The sequence below is a fragment of the Rhincodon typus genome, chromosome 15, assembly GCF_021869965.1.
Source record: "Rhincodon typus isolate 14 chromosome 15, sRhiTyp1.1, whole genome shotgun sequence".
NCBI classification, from domain to species: Eukaryota; Metazoa; Chordata; class Chondrichthyes; order Orectolobiformes; family Rhincodontidae; genus Rhincodon; species Rhincodon typus.
This window is the reverse complement of record NC_063346.1, coordinates 53,015,146-53,028,769: the sequence shown is the minus strand read 5'-3', so window position 1 is coordinate 53,028,769 and position 13,624 is coordinate 53,015,146. Positions and strand designations below refer to the sequence as shown.

General features: G+C 41.8%; 1 protein-coding gene across 2 annotated transcripts in view; it reads left to right on the top strand.

The window, feature by feature from the left end:
- Window positions 1-2,302: 2,302 nt before the first annotated feature.
- LOC125485006 overlaps window positions 2,303-13,624 on the top strand; it is a 28,544-nt gene continuing 17,222 nt past the window's right edge. For both annotated transcript variants that reach the window (XR_007263789.1, XM_048605817.1), the window contains exon 1: window positions 2,303-2,666. Coding sequence is in view for 1 of the 2 variants with exons in the window: in XM_048605817.1 (XP_048461774.1) it covers window positions 2,357-2,666 (310 nt within the window). In the remaining variant the exon portion in view is untranslated. The remainder of the gene's footprint in view (window positions 2,667-13,624) is intronic.

Here is a 13,624-nt window from a genome sequence, read left to right as displayed (position 1 = left end):
GATTCTCCAGCATCTGCAGTTCCTACTATCTATGTAAGAATTAACCTGGCTTTCTTCTTCTCAAGCTTTAATCATCTTAGAAATTAATGAAAATGTAAACATTTAAAAATGTTCATATCAAGAAAATGATGGTTCATGACACCAAGTTCTAAAGGAGATCTGACTGATTTGATTGCTCTTTGTCAAAGCTTTCTAGTATATTCAGAAACATTTTCATTTGTGAAGACCACTCCAGTTAGATTTTAAGATTTAAATACTGAAAGGCAAGATCATACTTCTATGGAGGAGATCAACTTCTTGTCTTTTTTTAATCATCAAATATAGGAACAACAAATCAACACCTTACTATCTGGACAAGTGACTAATTTACTCCTTTTGAACCATATCTGCTTTTTGTACAGTTGCATCATGCTGTCTAGGCCATTGTGGATAACTATTATACATGTTGCTGAAGATCCTGTGTTTGTTTCTGGACTGGTCTTAATTGCAGTACAATTATGGCCAGTTGTACTATATTAATATTAATGCACGTTACATTATTCGTAACTTATATAGACTCTGTCTTAAAATGGAAGCTATGTGCTAGATTGGGACAGAAAGTTAAACTTTAATATCACTTATCACTGTTTCAAGAACCATTACACTTTCTCACCTGTGTGCAGTGATGCCACATCCATCCTACCAAGAGGACTGCTTGCAAGACTACTGTCATCCCATAATCCAGACTGACACTACTGTTTGGCAGTATGTCCTGCAATATCAGATGTGACATCCTTTAGATGAGATGTTAAACCAAGGTATCTGCTAATTCTGGAGGCTCTTGAAGACATTTCAAAGCAGTAAGGATGAAAGTGATGCCCATCCAGGATGACTAAAACAGGTTTAACCAGCAAATTTGAATTTGCTTTTAGTGGGCCCTTGTGTGCAAAATATGTGTTACATTTGTCCATATACATCACTAATTGTACATGCAGTGCTTGAAGAGGTCACATGATGAAACATAAATTAAACATTTCTTTTAATAAGGATAACTAGTTAACATTTGATGGAGTCAAGCCCAATCTATCACTTCAAACATGGTGGATAATCTTATTTTTGAGACCAGAGGGAATTTAGTTAGCAATCTTTTGTCAGATGACCAAACCCAGTCGATATGACTTGCACAACTAATAAAACTTGGGAAGAACTGGAAGGGATGTGAGCAAAGGACCTCAGAATACCAATTTCCTGCAGTATTCAGATCATGTTGGCAGAATATTGCAATGCCAATGATGGAATTGACTGCTGGAATCTGAAAGTGAAGAATATTTACAGTTTCATAGGAAAAGCCTTGAGCATAATGTGAAGAATGAGACTTGACTGCTGAGCTGACTGGATCCATCAATGCAGCTTTTCCAACAAATAGCATGTCTCCTTTCTCCACAGTGCCCAAACATTACCATTGTTCCTGGTGGGATTTACTAGAATAATCAGACCAATTCTAAGAAGATCTAATTGCAAAACAAAAAACATGGGTAGAAGATAAAGCAAGGTTTTCAAGACTTTACGTTTTGATCAAAGTGCAGGATGAAAGCATTTCCTTTCATACTTTGCTGAAAACTGGCCACGTGAAAGTTGTGTAAAGAATGGCCATCTGCAGGGACGGCTTGTGACATCAGTGACCATTAAGGTCTCGATGTTCACTATTGCCCTTCAGGGAAGGAAATATGCCATCTTTAACAGGTCGCATCTGCGTTTGGCTCGAGACCTGACGTGATTGACTCTTCTGGGCAATAAATACTGGCCACACCTGCGACGGCCACATCCCCGGAATTAAATTTTTAAAAAGTTGAAAGAATTTACAAGTTGATACTTAAACCTCTTTGACCCCACTGTGGCTGCACTTTCATTGTCGTCAAATCTGGGGTTTGGGAGGCCTGAACCCATAGGCAGGGATGTGACCCACTGCGCCACAGGACCTCCATTCCCGAGGGGATTATTCAAGCGATGAAGGCGTCGTATTTTGTTAAAACAAAATCGATTCCAGTGAAACAGGCGCTGCACTGACATGGAAATAATTAAACGTTTAAAAACACACGCCTCTGTTTCGGAGTCTTCCGTGTTAAAATCACGTATTTCTTTTTACCTCTGTGTTTCCTCAAGTTCAGGAAGGATGAAGTGAACATTTAGGGGACTGTAGCGACTGAGGAGCTGCCGCCTCGCGGTGAGCGGTGACAAAGTAACCAGGGTATCCAGGCAACGCTAGGCGCTACCAGGTTGCTTGGTAACTGTTGCGCGCGCTCTCCCAGAACAGGGCGAGGGCGGCCGCGGCTGCAGTGACCGCGGGACTGAGCCGTGTAGCCTTTTCCGCACCCTGATGCCGAACGATGTGGCCAAAGGCGACAGAGGGACAGAGCGCAGCAAATCCTGCAAGACCAGGTCCATCGGGGAATTAGTCCTGCCCGGGGGCCCCGTGCGTGAGGTGAGGCAAGTGAAGCCAGCGTCGAAGATAAACCCGGTCAAACACAAGAGGCAAGAAGGGCTGAAGCGGACCAGCGTGGCTGTGCTCAAGTATAACCCAGGCTTAGCCAAATCCCGCCAAACCGACAAACGCAAGGGGTCCTCCAAGAAAAGCTCCAAAGACACTGGCGAGTCACCGCTGTGGAGCAGCGTACACGGTGGAACAGGTAGGCAACATTCAATGGCAGGACTGGGGTGCAGCACACACTGGATGGAGACTTGGGTGGGGAGAGAGGGACAAAAGAGGTGCTGATTGTCGAATATTTCACAAGGAAAACCCTCCATGTATGTGTGTGTGTGTGAGAGAGAGAGAGAGAAAGAGGGAGATGGGAGTGAGAACAACAGCTCTGTCGAACACAAACCCGAGGACAGGCAGTGAGAAACAGTCACTCAATCACGAGGAGCGTAACCCATAGGAAACAGAGTTCGCTGTTAAATAAATCCAAAGAAAAGAACATAAAGTGTTTGACCTTCATATAACGCCTTTCACGTCCTCACAAACCGATATGCAGTCAATCAATCACTTTGATGTGTATTTCAACAGACAGCTAATTTGCACGTAGGAAGACTTCGGTACGATAATGATAAGATGACTTTGTGATCTTTTGGTTGAGAGAGTTAAAAACTATAAAACCATAAAATGGTCGCAACACAAGAAGTCGTTTTGCCCGTTGAGTCCATTTGTCTGCACAAGAGCAATTCGGCTAACCCTAGTCCTGTTCTCCGACCCCTGATTTATTTTATTGTGTTTATACATCTGCCTTCACGACTCTTTAATTGTGAGTGGTAACTATGCCTTTCCTCACTTTGCCTTCACTTGTCATTCACTTTAAATCTGTGTCTTCTGGACACTTTCACCAATTGAAATAGGTTCTCTGTATTTATTTTCTGAAGATGAGTCCCAACCCGGAACGTCAGCTTTCCTGTTCTTCTGATACTGCCTGGCCTGCTGTGTTCCTTCAGCTCCACGCTTTGGTTTCTCTATATTTACCATGCCTCGAACGCTCATGATTTTCAATAGCTCTATCAAATCTCATCTCAACCTTCAAGAATAGCCCAGGCATCACCAACTGAAGTTTCTCATCCCGAAATCCATTCTTGTAAATGTTTTCTGCACTGAAAGTCTTTGCATCCTTCCTTAAATTTGGTCCCCAGAACATTATTAAGGCTGAATCACTGTTTTCACTGAATTGTTTTCATGCAGGTTAAGGTCATTCAGCCCGTCCCGTTTGAACTGGCTGCCTGACCAGTTTAATTTGAGCCACTCTACTGTCTTTTCACAGTTACCCTGCACATTATTTCTATTTAAATAATTACTAATGCCCTCTTGAATGCCCCAGTTAAACCTACCTCCACTACACTGCCAGGCAGGGCATTCTAGCCTTCAGTCATTCAGTGTGAAAAGTTTCTCAGTTTTTCAACTTTTCAACTTTGACTCTCTACCTGTCCTATCACCTTTAATGAAACATGTACATGAAAATTGTGCCCTTTGTTTTGTACCATTTCTCCATGTTCTTTATACCAAGATGTCTTACTTATCTGCATTGAACTTCATCTGCCACCTATGCACACACTCCGCCAAGTCCTACACTATACTCCTTGCAGTTTACAATTGCCCCAAGTTTTGTATTGTCTGCAAACTTTCAAAGTTCCCTGCATTCCAAAATCGAGGTGATTTATATATCAGGAAACACTAGGGGTCCCAATACCCATATCTGGGACAGTGGGCTACGAGCCCTCTTTGTGCCTGAAAAATAAACATTAACCATTCATTTGTGTTTCCTATTCCTCAGCCAGTTTTGTGTGTATATTGCTACTGTCCCTTTTATTCTATGATCTGTAACTTTCCTCCAAGTCTGTTGTGTAGAACTGCATTAAACACCTTTTGAAAGTTCATGTACTTCACATCAACATCCTTGTCCTCATCAACCCCCTGTTACCGCTTCAAAAAAACTCCAGCAAGTTAGATGCAATTTTTTCTTAAACAAATCCATGCCGACTTTTCCAAATTGGCCCACGATTTTCCATGTGACTATTTATTCTATCCTGAATAATTGTTTCTAGAATTGGTGCTGCTGGCCTGGGAATATAAAACTTTAATGCTTGCACAATCTCTGAGTAATGCATTTATTTTTCTATCCTCCCATTTTTACAGTTATTAAGTACTATACTGGGATCAATCCATTTGAAATCCTTTAATTCTGTTAATTCCTTTCCTGTTTCCTCAACTGTTCCGCAGAACCTCATTCTTTTGTCTACCTATGTCATTGGTATTGATATAAACCGAATGGAGAGTGAGATGCTTTTAGCATTCTTGAACTTCATACCCAGTTCACTTTACTCTCTGCCTATACATTTCTGCAGTATGGGGTGACCACGTCCCTGAACATGCCATCGACATGGTTGTGAACCTCACAGATATACCAAAATGGTTTCTGTTGCTGCTCAAGCTCGAGGAGATCAGGTCTCCTCTAACTGATTGCATTTCCTACACACATAGTTGCCCAGGCCATAGCTGTAACCTGGAGTTCCCGTTGGGCACAGCCTGTATATTTTATAGGACTGAGGTGCTCTGCCATACCTTTTGTAAGTCTGCCAAATAAGTTAATCAGAAATAAGCCTACCAAATATTAAAAGTACTTGAGATTTAAAATGGGACGGATGATTAGTGATATTATCACTCAGCTAGTTACCTAGAGGCCCAGACTAGTATTCTGGTGACACAAGTCCCATCATGCAGCTATTGGAAGTTAAATTTTTTAAAAATTGAAAGCTAACCTCAGTAATTGCAACCGTGTAACTGTCACTGATTCTCATAAAATTTATCTAGTTCATTAACATCCCTTAAGGAAGGAGGCTTGTTATTCCCATTTGGTCGGGTCAACATGTGGCTCCAGAACTACAACAATGTGGTTGACACTTGACTGTTATCGAACTAAATTAGGGATGGGCACCAAATGCTCACCTTGCCTGGAAAGCTCACATTTCATTCCACAGGCAAATAAAAAGCAATTAACACCTCATACTTTTTAAACCAGTTCTAATAATTCTGGTTGCTTTGTACTTTTACCTCAATACTTGCACATTGGCCACAATCTCAATTGCCTCAAATTGATTGCTCCCTCTTTCAAACTGTCAGCTAGGACAACAGACAGAACTCCATGGAATTGCTAACGAGATCAAACAAAGGCCTCAGTTAACATTCTATCTGTAAATATGGCAATTATAGAGTCAGAATGATTTCCTACAAAGTAGCACGTCTGCTGTTCTGCACTGGAGACTGATCCCTGACGTGGGCTTGAAACTACAACATTCCGCCAAGAATGCCTATCCATCATGTCATAAATTGTGACAGAAACATTTTAAAAAAAGAGATTCAGTATAAAAATCATAATTTGCCAATTTGTTGAAAAATGAGACAATATACATTAAAAGTCATTCATAATCTCTAAATATTTTTTAAATATAAGTTACATCACTACATGTGAAAATACTTTACAAAAAGACTTTTTAGCCACCTGTTAACCGAGTGGGATCATTGTTGCACCTGGAGTCCAATGTCAAGTCTCTCTTCAGAGGGAAATGAGCAAGCAGCTAAAAGACAGGAGGCAGAACGTGGTCCTCACAGCTGCTGGATGCCAGGCGGGAAGATAAAAGGGTTCATCACCATATTAATACATTTTCATATGTCAGACTGTTTGTGAGATCTAAGTATTATCTCTCATGCTTAAATGAATTTTGCTGTACAATTTACATTGTTGTGAATATGTATTACAAATGGCAGTCACATTGATAACTCCGTAATACATATGTAAATCACTTTATTTCGATTGTAAGTAATTGATTTTACATGTTGTTCATTGATTTATGATATGTTTATCTATAAGTTATTGATCAGTGTATTTTCTGTTTCTTTGCCATTTGTAAATGTCATCTTTTGTTCCTTTAACATCGAAGCAACGTCCTCCGTGTTTTATGTTTATGTTTTCTTTCCAATATGTTTTGGCTATTTTCCTTAGCAACCTGCTGAAATTGGCCCTGGTGAAGTAGATTTATCACTGGTTAATCTCTGTTCTTTGCAGTTTTAACATCAATCATGATAAGGTCCTACTTGTTGTGTCTCTGCTGCTAGAGCAAACTGTTGAATTCTGATTCCTTTTAGAGTTCTGGCTGTAATCCTATGTGTGCATAGTGAATCAAATAGGCCCAGAACTTCTGGTTCTCAGAGTCTGAATGTTGTCCAGAAGATATGCACCAGAACTCCTTGGAAATCTCAACACATTGACCATGAGAGTAGTGCCTGGGAAGTTTAAACTTCTGATGTGTCCAGGACCTTCTGAAAATGTCTGCAATAGAGAGTTAGAGACTTTGGAGTGTTCTGACTGAATTGCTGACATCTTTACCTTTGAACTAGAGTAATGCAGCATGGAAACAGGCCCACCGTGTCCATGCCCACCAACAAACACCGGACTACATTAATCCCTGCACTTCATCCATTGCCTACTGTGCCCTGATATTTTAAATGCTCATCCAGACAGTCCTTAAATGTTGCAAGAGCACTAGCTTGCACTATCCTCTCAGGCAGCATGTTCCATATAGCTACCACCTCTGGGTAAAAAGTTTTCCTCTGATCTCCTCTAAACCACTCACTCCTTACCTTAAACTAATGTTAGAAGGATTTAACTGTTATAATATCCCTCGTCTCCAATTCCCCTGAACACCTGAATACACCTCATTTTTTAAAAAAATTCATTTGTTGGATGTGGCTGACCAGCAATTATTGCATGTCTCTAATTGCCCTTGAGAGCCTTTTTGAACTGCTGCAGTCCACCTGCTGTGGGTTGACCCACAATGCCATTAGGGAGGGAATTCCAGGATTTTGACCCAGTGACAGTGAATGAACAGTGATATATTTCCAAGTGTATCTTGCAGATAGTACACACTGCTGCCACTGAGCATGGGTGGATGAGGGAGTGGATGCTTGTGGATGTAGTGCTAATCAAGCAAGCTGCTTTGTCTTGGATGGTGTTAGGCTTCTTGAGTATTGTTGGAGCTGCACCCATCCAGGCAAGTGGGGAGTATTCCATCACATTCCTGTCTTGTGCCTTGTAGATGATGGTCTGACTTTGGGGAGTCAGAAGGTGAGTTACTCGCTGCAGTATCAGCCTCTGATCAGCTCTTGTCGACACTATGTTTATGTGGTGAGTCCAGTTGAGTTTCTGGTCAGTTGGGTAAGCCCTATGATGTTGATAGTGAGGGATTCAGTGATGACAATGATATTGGATGTCAAGGGGCGGTGGTGAGATTGCCCCTTCTTGGTGATGGTCATAGCCTGGCATTTGTGTGACACAAATGTTACTTGCCAATTGTCAACCCAATGCCTGGAATTTGTCCACATCTTGTTACATTTAAACACGGACTACTCCAGAATCTGAGGAGACACGAATGGTCCTTAACATTGTGCAATAATCAGCGAACATCCTTATTTCTGACCTTACAATGGAAGGAAGGTCATTGATGAAGTAGCTGAAGATGGTTGGGCCTAGGACACTACCCTGAGGAACTGCTGCAGGGATGTCCTGGAGATCTCCAACAGATCTCCAACAACCACAACCGTCTTCCTTGTGTCAGGTATGACTCCAACCAGGTGAGAGTTTGCCCCCTGATACTCATTGATTCCAGTTTTGCTAGGGGTCATTGAAGCCACACTCGGTCAAATACAGCCTTGATGTCAAGGGTTGTCAGTCTCACCTCACCTCTGGAATTCAGCTCTTTTGTCTATATTTGAACCGAGGCTGTAGTGAGGTCAGGAGCTGAGTGGTCCTGTGGAAACCCAAATTGGGCATCACTGAGCAGGTTATTAATGAACAGATGCTGCTTGATAGCACTATTGATGACATGCCCTCTGCAACTGGATCCTCAGCTTTTTGACCCACAGGCCACAATCAGTGAAGACAGGTAACTGCACCTCCTCCACAATAACATGTAATACTGGAGCCTCCCAAGGATGCGTGCTCAGCCCCCTACTGTACTCCTTGTACACCCACAACTGTGTTGCCAGATTCCAAACGAACATCATCTACAAGTTCGCTGATGACACCACAGTAGTGGGATGGATATCTAACAATGATGAGTCAAACTACAGAAGGGAGATAGAGGGCTTGGCAATGCAGTGCAATGAAAACAATCTGTCTTTCAACGTTGGCAAAACTAAAGAATTGATCATTGACTTCAGGAAGAAAGGAGGAGAACACATCCCATTGATATCAATGGACCTGATGTTGAGAAGGTGAAGAGCATCAAGTTTTTCAGTGACGATAACCGACAACCTGTCCTGGACCTCACACATTGATGCAACAGTCAAGAAGGTACAACGCCTTTACTTCGTTAGGCAGCTCAGGAAATTTGGCATGTTCGTAAAGTCCCTCACCAACTTCTACAGATACACCATTGAAAGCATACTGTCCAGATGGGTAATGGCCTGGTATGGCAACTCTCTGCCCAGGACCGTAAGAAACTACAGAACGTGGTGTGCACAGCTCAGACCATCACGGAAGCCAACCTTCCATCCATGAACTCCATTTACATGGCTCGCTGCTGCAGAAAGGCTGCCAATATCATCAAAGACCCATCACACCCCACTAATGATCTCCTACAACCTCTTCTATCAGGCAGAAAAAACAGAAGCCTGAACAAACACACCAGCAGGTTCAGGAACAGCTTCTTCCTGGCCATTATCAGGCTGATGAATGGACTCTTTAGCCTCAAATAATGTTTATCTTGCTAACGTATGCCCTGTGCAATGTAACCTGTATGCCTCTGTCAAAGTCTTTTTGATCTGTACTCTGATTTGCCTGTACCGCTCGCAAACAAGTTTTCCACTGTGTTTTGGTACATAAATAAATCAATCAATCAATTCTATCACTTCACTGATGATCGAGAGTAGTCTGAATGACTCGGTTTGATATGTCCTGCTTTTTACTTACATGACACACCTGGGCAATAATCCCCTGACACCACTACCACCACCAGCCCCCATTTCCCTCTCCCAGTCTGACCCAACTAAACACTAACCTGACTACCGTTGATTTGGCCACACCATACCTCTTCAACTAACGACTTGCCACCCTACCTCTTACTCAGTTCCTTCCCGACCTCCTCACCACCCATCCACCAACTTACCTATTACCAGCTGTCCCACCTCCTATTCAGCCTGCCACCTTTCTCACTCACAAAAGCACCTGCCAACTTAATCCTTCATCAGCATGTCACACCAATCCTTCACCCAAGCACCTGCTACCCCTCACCCACCTGCAACCCTGTACTAAAGATCCTTGGGATTCCTGGCTGTGTAGCACCAAACCCTGGGATCCTAACTCTCCAACTCCTGGTCACTTACACAGCCATGATATCGACTGCGGTTTTCCTTTTGTGAGAAAATTGTGACTTTTTCAGGCTGTGAAGCATCATAAAACTTCAGGAAAATGTTAAATTAATTCAAATGTCAGGCTGGATTTTAAAAAAAATGTTCATGGGAACTTTCTGGTGACCTAGTCTTGTAGCCATTGTATGTATATAGATGTCCAGTTTAGTTTCTGAGTAATGGTAACCCCCAGGATACTGATATTAGGAGATTCAGTGATGGTAATGCCATTGAATGACAAGGGCATGATTGTTCGATTTTCTCTTGTTGGATATGGTCATTGCCCGGCACTTGTGTTGTGTGAATGTTACCTGCCACATATGATCTGATTGAGGTGCGTATAATGTTAGAGGGATTCTTTGGGATGTATTTATTTTCCCCTGTTGGGGTCATCAAGATCAGTGGGACACAGTCTTAAAAATAAGTCTAAGGCCATTTAGGAAAGAAATCAATAAGACATTTTTTATATAAGATCATAGAATCCTATGATTCATAGAATCCCTACAGAGTGGAAACAGGCCCTTCGGCCCAACATGTCCACACCAATCCTCAAAGCATCACACCCAGACTCATACCCCAATAATCCACCTCATCTACACATCCCTGAATACTATGGGCAATTTAGCATGGCCAATCCACCTAACCTGCACATCTTTGGACTGTGGGAGGAAACCGGAGCACCCAGAGGAAGTCCACGCAGACACGGGGAGAATGTGCAAACTCCACACAGGCAGTTGCCCAAGGCTGGAATCGAACTCAGGTCCCTGGTGCTGTGAGGCAGCAGTGCTAACCACTGAGCCACCGTGCCGAAGTAAAGAGTACAAAAATCTGCCATTGTCTCCCTAAAAATTTGTGAATGCTGAGACAGAGCTCTTGAAACTCAGCTTTGACTTTGACTAACCAAAAGACAGCAGCTAAAGGGAGGTGTGGACTGTTTCAGAGTAAAGGAAAATGCCTTTGTGGCACATGGAACAAGCTGTTCAAGGAAGCGGTAGAGGCAGGTACATTTACAACCTTGAAAAGACATTTGGACAGGTACATGGATCGGAAAGGTTTAGAGACCAAAGGGTCTGTTTACATGCTGTATGACCCTAAGACTCTATGAAGCTGTCTGTGGGACAAAGGGAGCAGAAGAGCTTCCCCATGATCATTCCAAGTTCACTTGCTTTCCTGGCATTGCATCTTTTTTCCCCATCAATCAGCTCTAAACCATGCACAGGCCAGCAACCGCTGGTTGGGAAATGGATCCCTCCTTGTGATCAGAGATCGGAGACTTAAGCCAAGCTCCCATTAGTAGCTGCAGGCTCCTTGCCCATGGTTTCAGCCTATTCCCCACCCAATGTCGATAAGGCTGACTTCTAGATGGGGATCACATGAGGAAAAAGTAGTGCTGCCTATTACCAGCTTAGAAAGTATCAGGGTCATAATCAGTTTCATAATGTAGAATTTGCAGCAACCAATCCATGGACAACATTCGCTCACAAACAGCAATATGATAATGACCAAGTGATCTGTTTTTTGAGATATTAGTTGAGGGATAAGTATTGACTGGGACACCAGAAAAAACGAGAGAGACATAGGAACTGCCGATGCTGGAGAATCTGAGGTAACAAGGTGTAGAGCTGGATGAATACAGCAGGCCAAGCAGCATCAGAGAAGCAGGAAAGCTGACGTTTCGGGTCTGGACCCTTCTTCAGAAAAAAAAACTAGCCCTAGTTTATGGAAAACTGCCAAGGAATACATTTAAGTGGAAGGCAGGAAAATTATGATTCATAATTTACCATGACTTGGATTTTTAGACTACATCCTGCAAGACCTCACATCAGGCAATTAATAGCTGAGTTTCGGAATCATTAAACAAGTGCGGTGGGATATATGCAAATAGAAACATTTCACTTTCAAAGTGGATACCACTGTCACTTATGTAAGAATTGATTTTATTTTCAATGTGTGACTAGTGAACCCCTTATGGCATTGCTCAGAGTGAGCCACAGGATATGATGGACATTTGTGCAAAGTGAACAGGTAAAGCAATTGTTCGTTGACTCAGATTTCCATGAAGCCAAGCAGGATCAATAGATAAAAGCAAATTATGTTTTACTGACATGAATTTCCCAGTCAGTCATCAATCAATATTTTGTACATGTATATACTTAATATGTCACTTGCAGCATGCACAGGATGTTGAATGTAATATTCGTCAATCTTCCAGAAGATTGTTGGTGGAAACTGAAGAAATATGCTCAATAATATACGAGGATTAGATGGTATAATGTGAATGTCTAATGTTACAGTGAAGTAATAATGTTGCTCAAATAAATCTAAACAGTTGAAAATTGAGATATAAATTTATATTGTATTGTTTTATTTAATTGTAAATTGTAAATCACTGGAAAAGATACAAAGTTATATATCATATGTACTAAAAACTAAATATTCATACATGTGAACATCTAGATGTCTATATGTATATAAAATATTAAACAAAAATTTGTATGTAGCATCTTGTAAGCAGGCCATACAATAAAAAGTAGTTTAAGAATTTTATATTTGTGTGAGTGTCAGTTTGTTTGGTTAAAATAAATTTTGTAGTTGAAACAACAGCCAGAACAGATAGTGTAATGCTTCAATGTTGAAGAGGTATGATACGTCCGAGAAGGAAGGAGGAATGAATAAATTGGACCATGCCGAGCTTGATGACAGTTAGTGCAAGAAAGCTGGTGTAGCAGCTGAAGGGTAAATTTAAATGGCAGGATGTGCTGCAAGGTTCAAGAATATGTGAATAAGTTTGAGACAAAAACAGAAATTGCTGTAAAAGCTCAGCAGGTCTGGCAGCATCTGTATCGAGAACTCAGAGTTAACTCTGATTTCTCTCCATAGATGCTGCCAGACTAGCTGAGCTTTTCCAGCAATTTCTATTTTTGTTCCTTACATTTACATTCAGTTCTTTTCCTAGTAAAAGATAGTATTCCATTAATCTTAATTATCTGCATGCTGATGTTTTGGGTCCACTGACCCTTCTTCAGAATTAGCAACTGGCTCAGGCCGAGGGCCTTTGGCAGTGACTCAGGCTTTCTGACCGATCTACCAATGCAGCAGACATCCTCGTGCTATCTGCATTTTCATCAATGTTTGCCTATATGCGAACCCATTGAAGTTCTCATCTGAATCTTCTGTGTTTGTGGCCTATGTAGTGATTGTAATGAGGTAAGCCAGGGGGACATCATAAAATATGAGTTCTCTGATTGGGGCTGTTAATCTGGTCCAATCAGGGAGTCCTGACCGACAGATAAAAATAGAGTGTAAGACATCCTGACACTCTGAGGGTGCTGGATCAGTGTCAAGGACTTTCCATGTGTAAATAGAGGGTGACTTGATGATGGGATATCACCTCGGTGGAGTTATTTCAGTGGCAACAAGAGCAAAGCACACTTCTGAAGAAATTTGCTCACAACAGTCATCTTTGAGTTGGGGTAAGCACCTGTGGCATCATGCCATTATTTAGACAGCTTGACTCGATCAATCCTATCATCGAAGACTGGATCCAGAATGTCGAAATAATGCATTACTTTTTCCCGGCAAATGACATGGGGTCAGATGAAAAGCAATGATTAATTCTCCTGACAGCATGTGGACCCACAGCTTTTTCGGTTATTAGGAGCCTACCATTTCCTGAGGCAGCAGATATTAAAACCTTTTAAG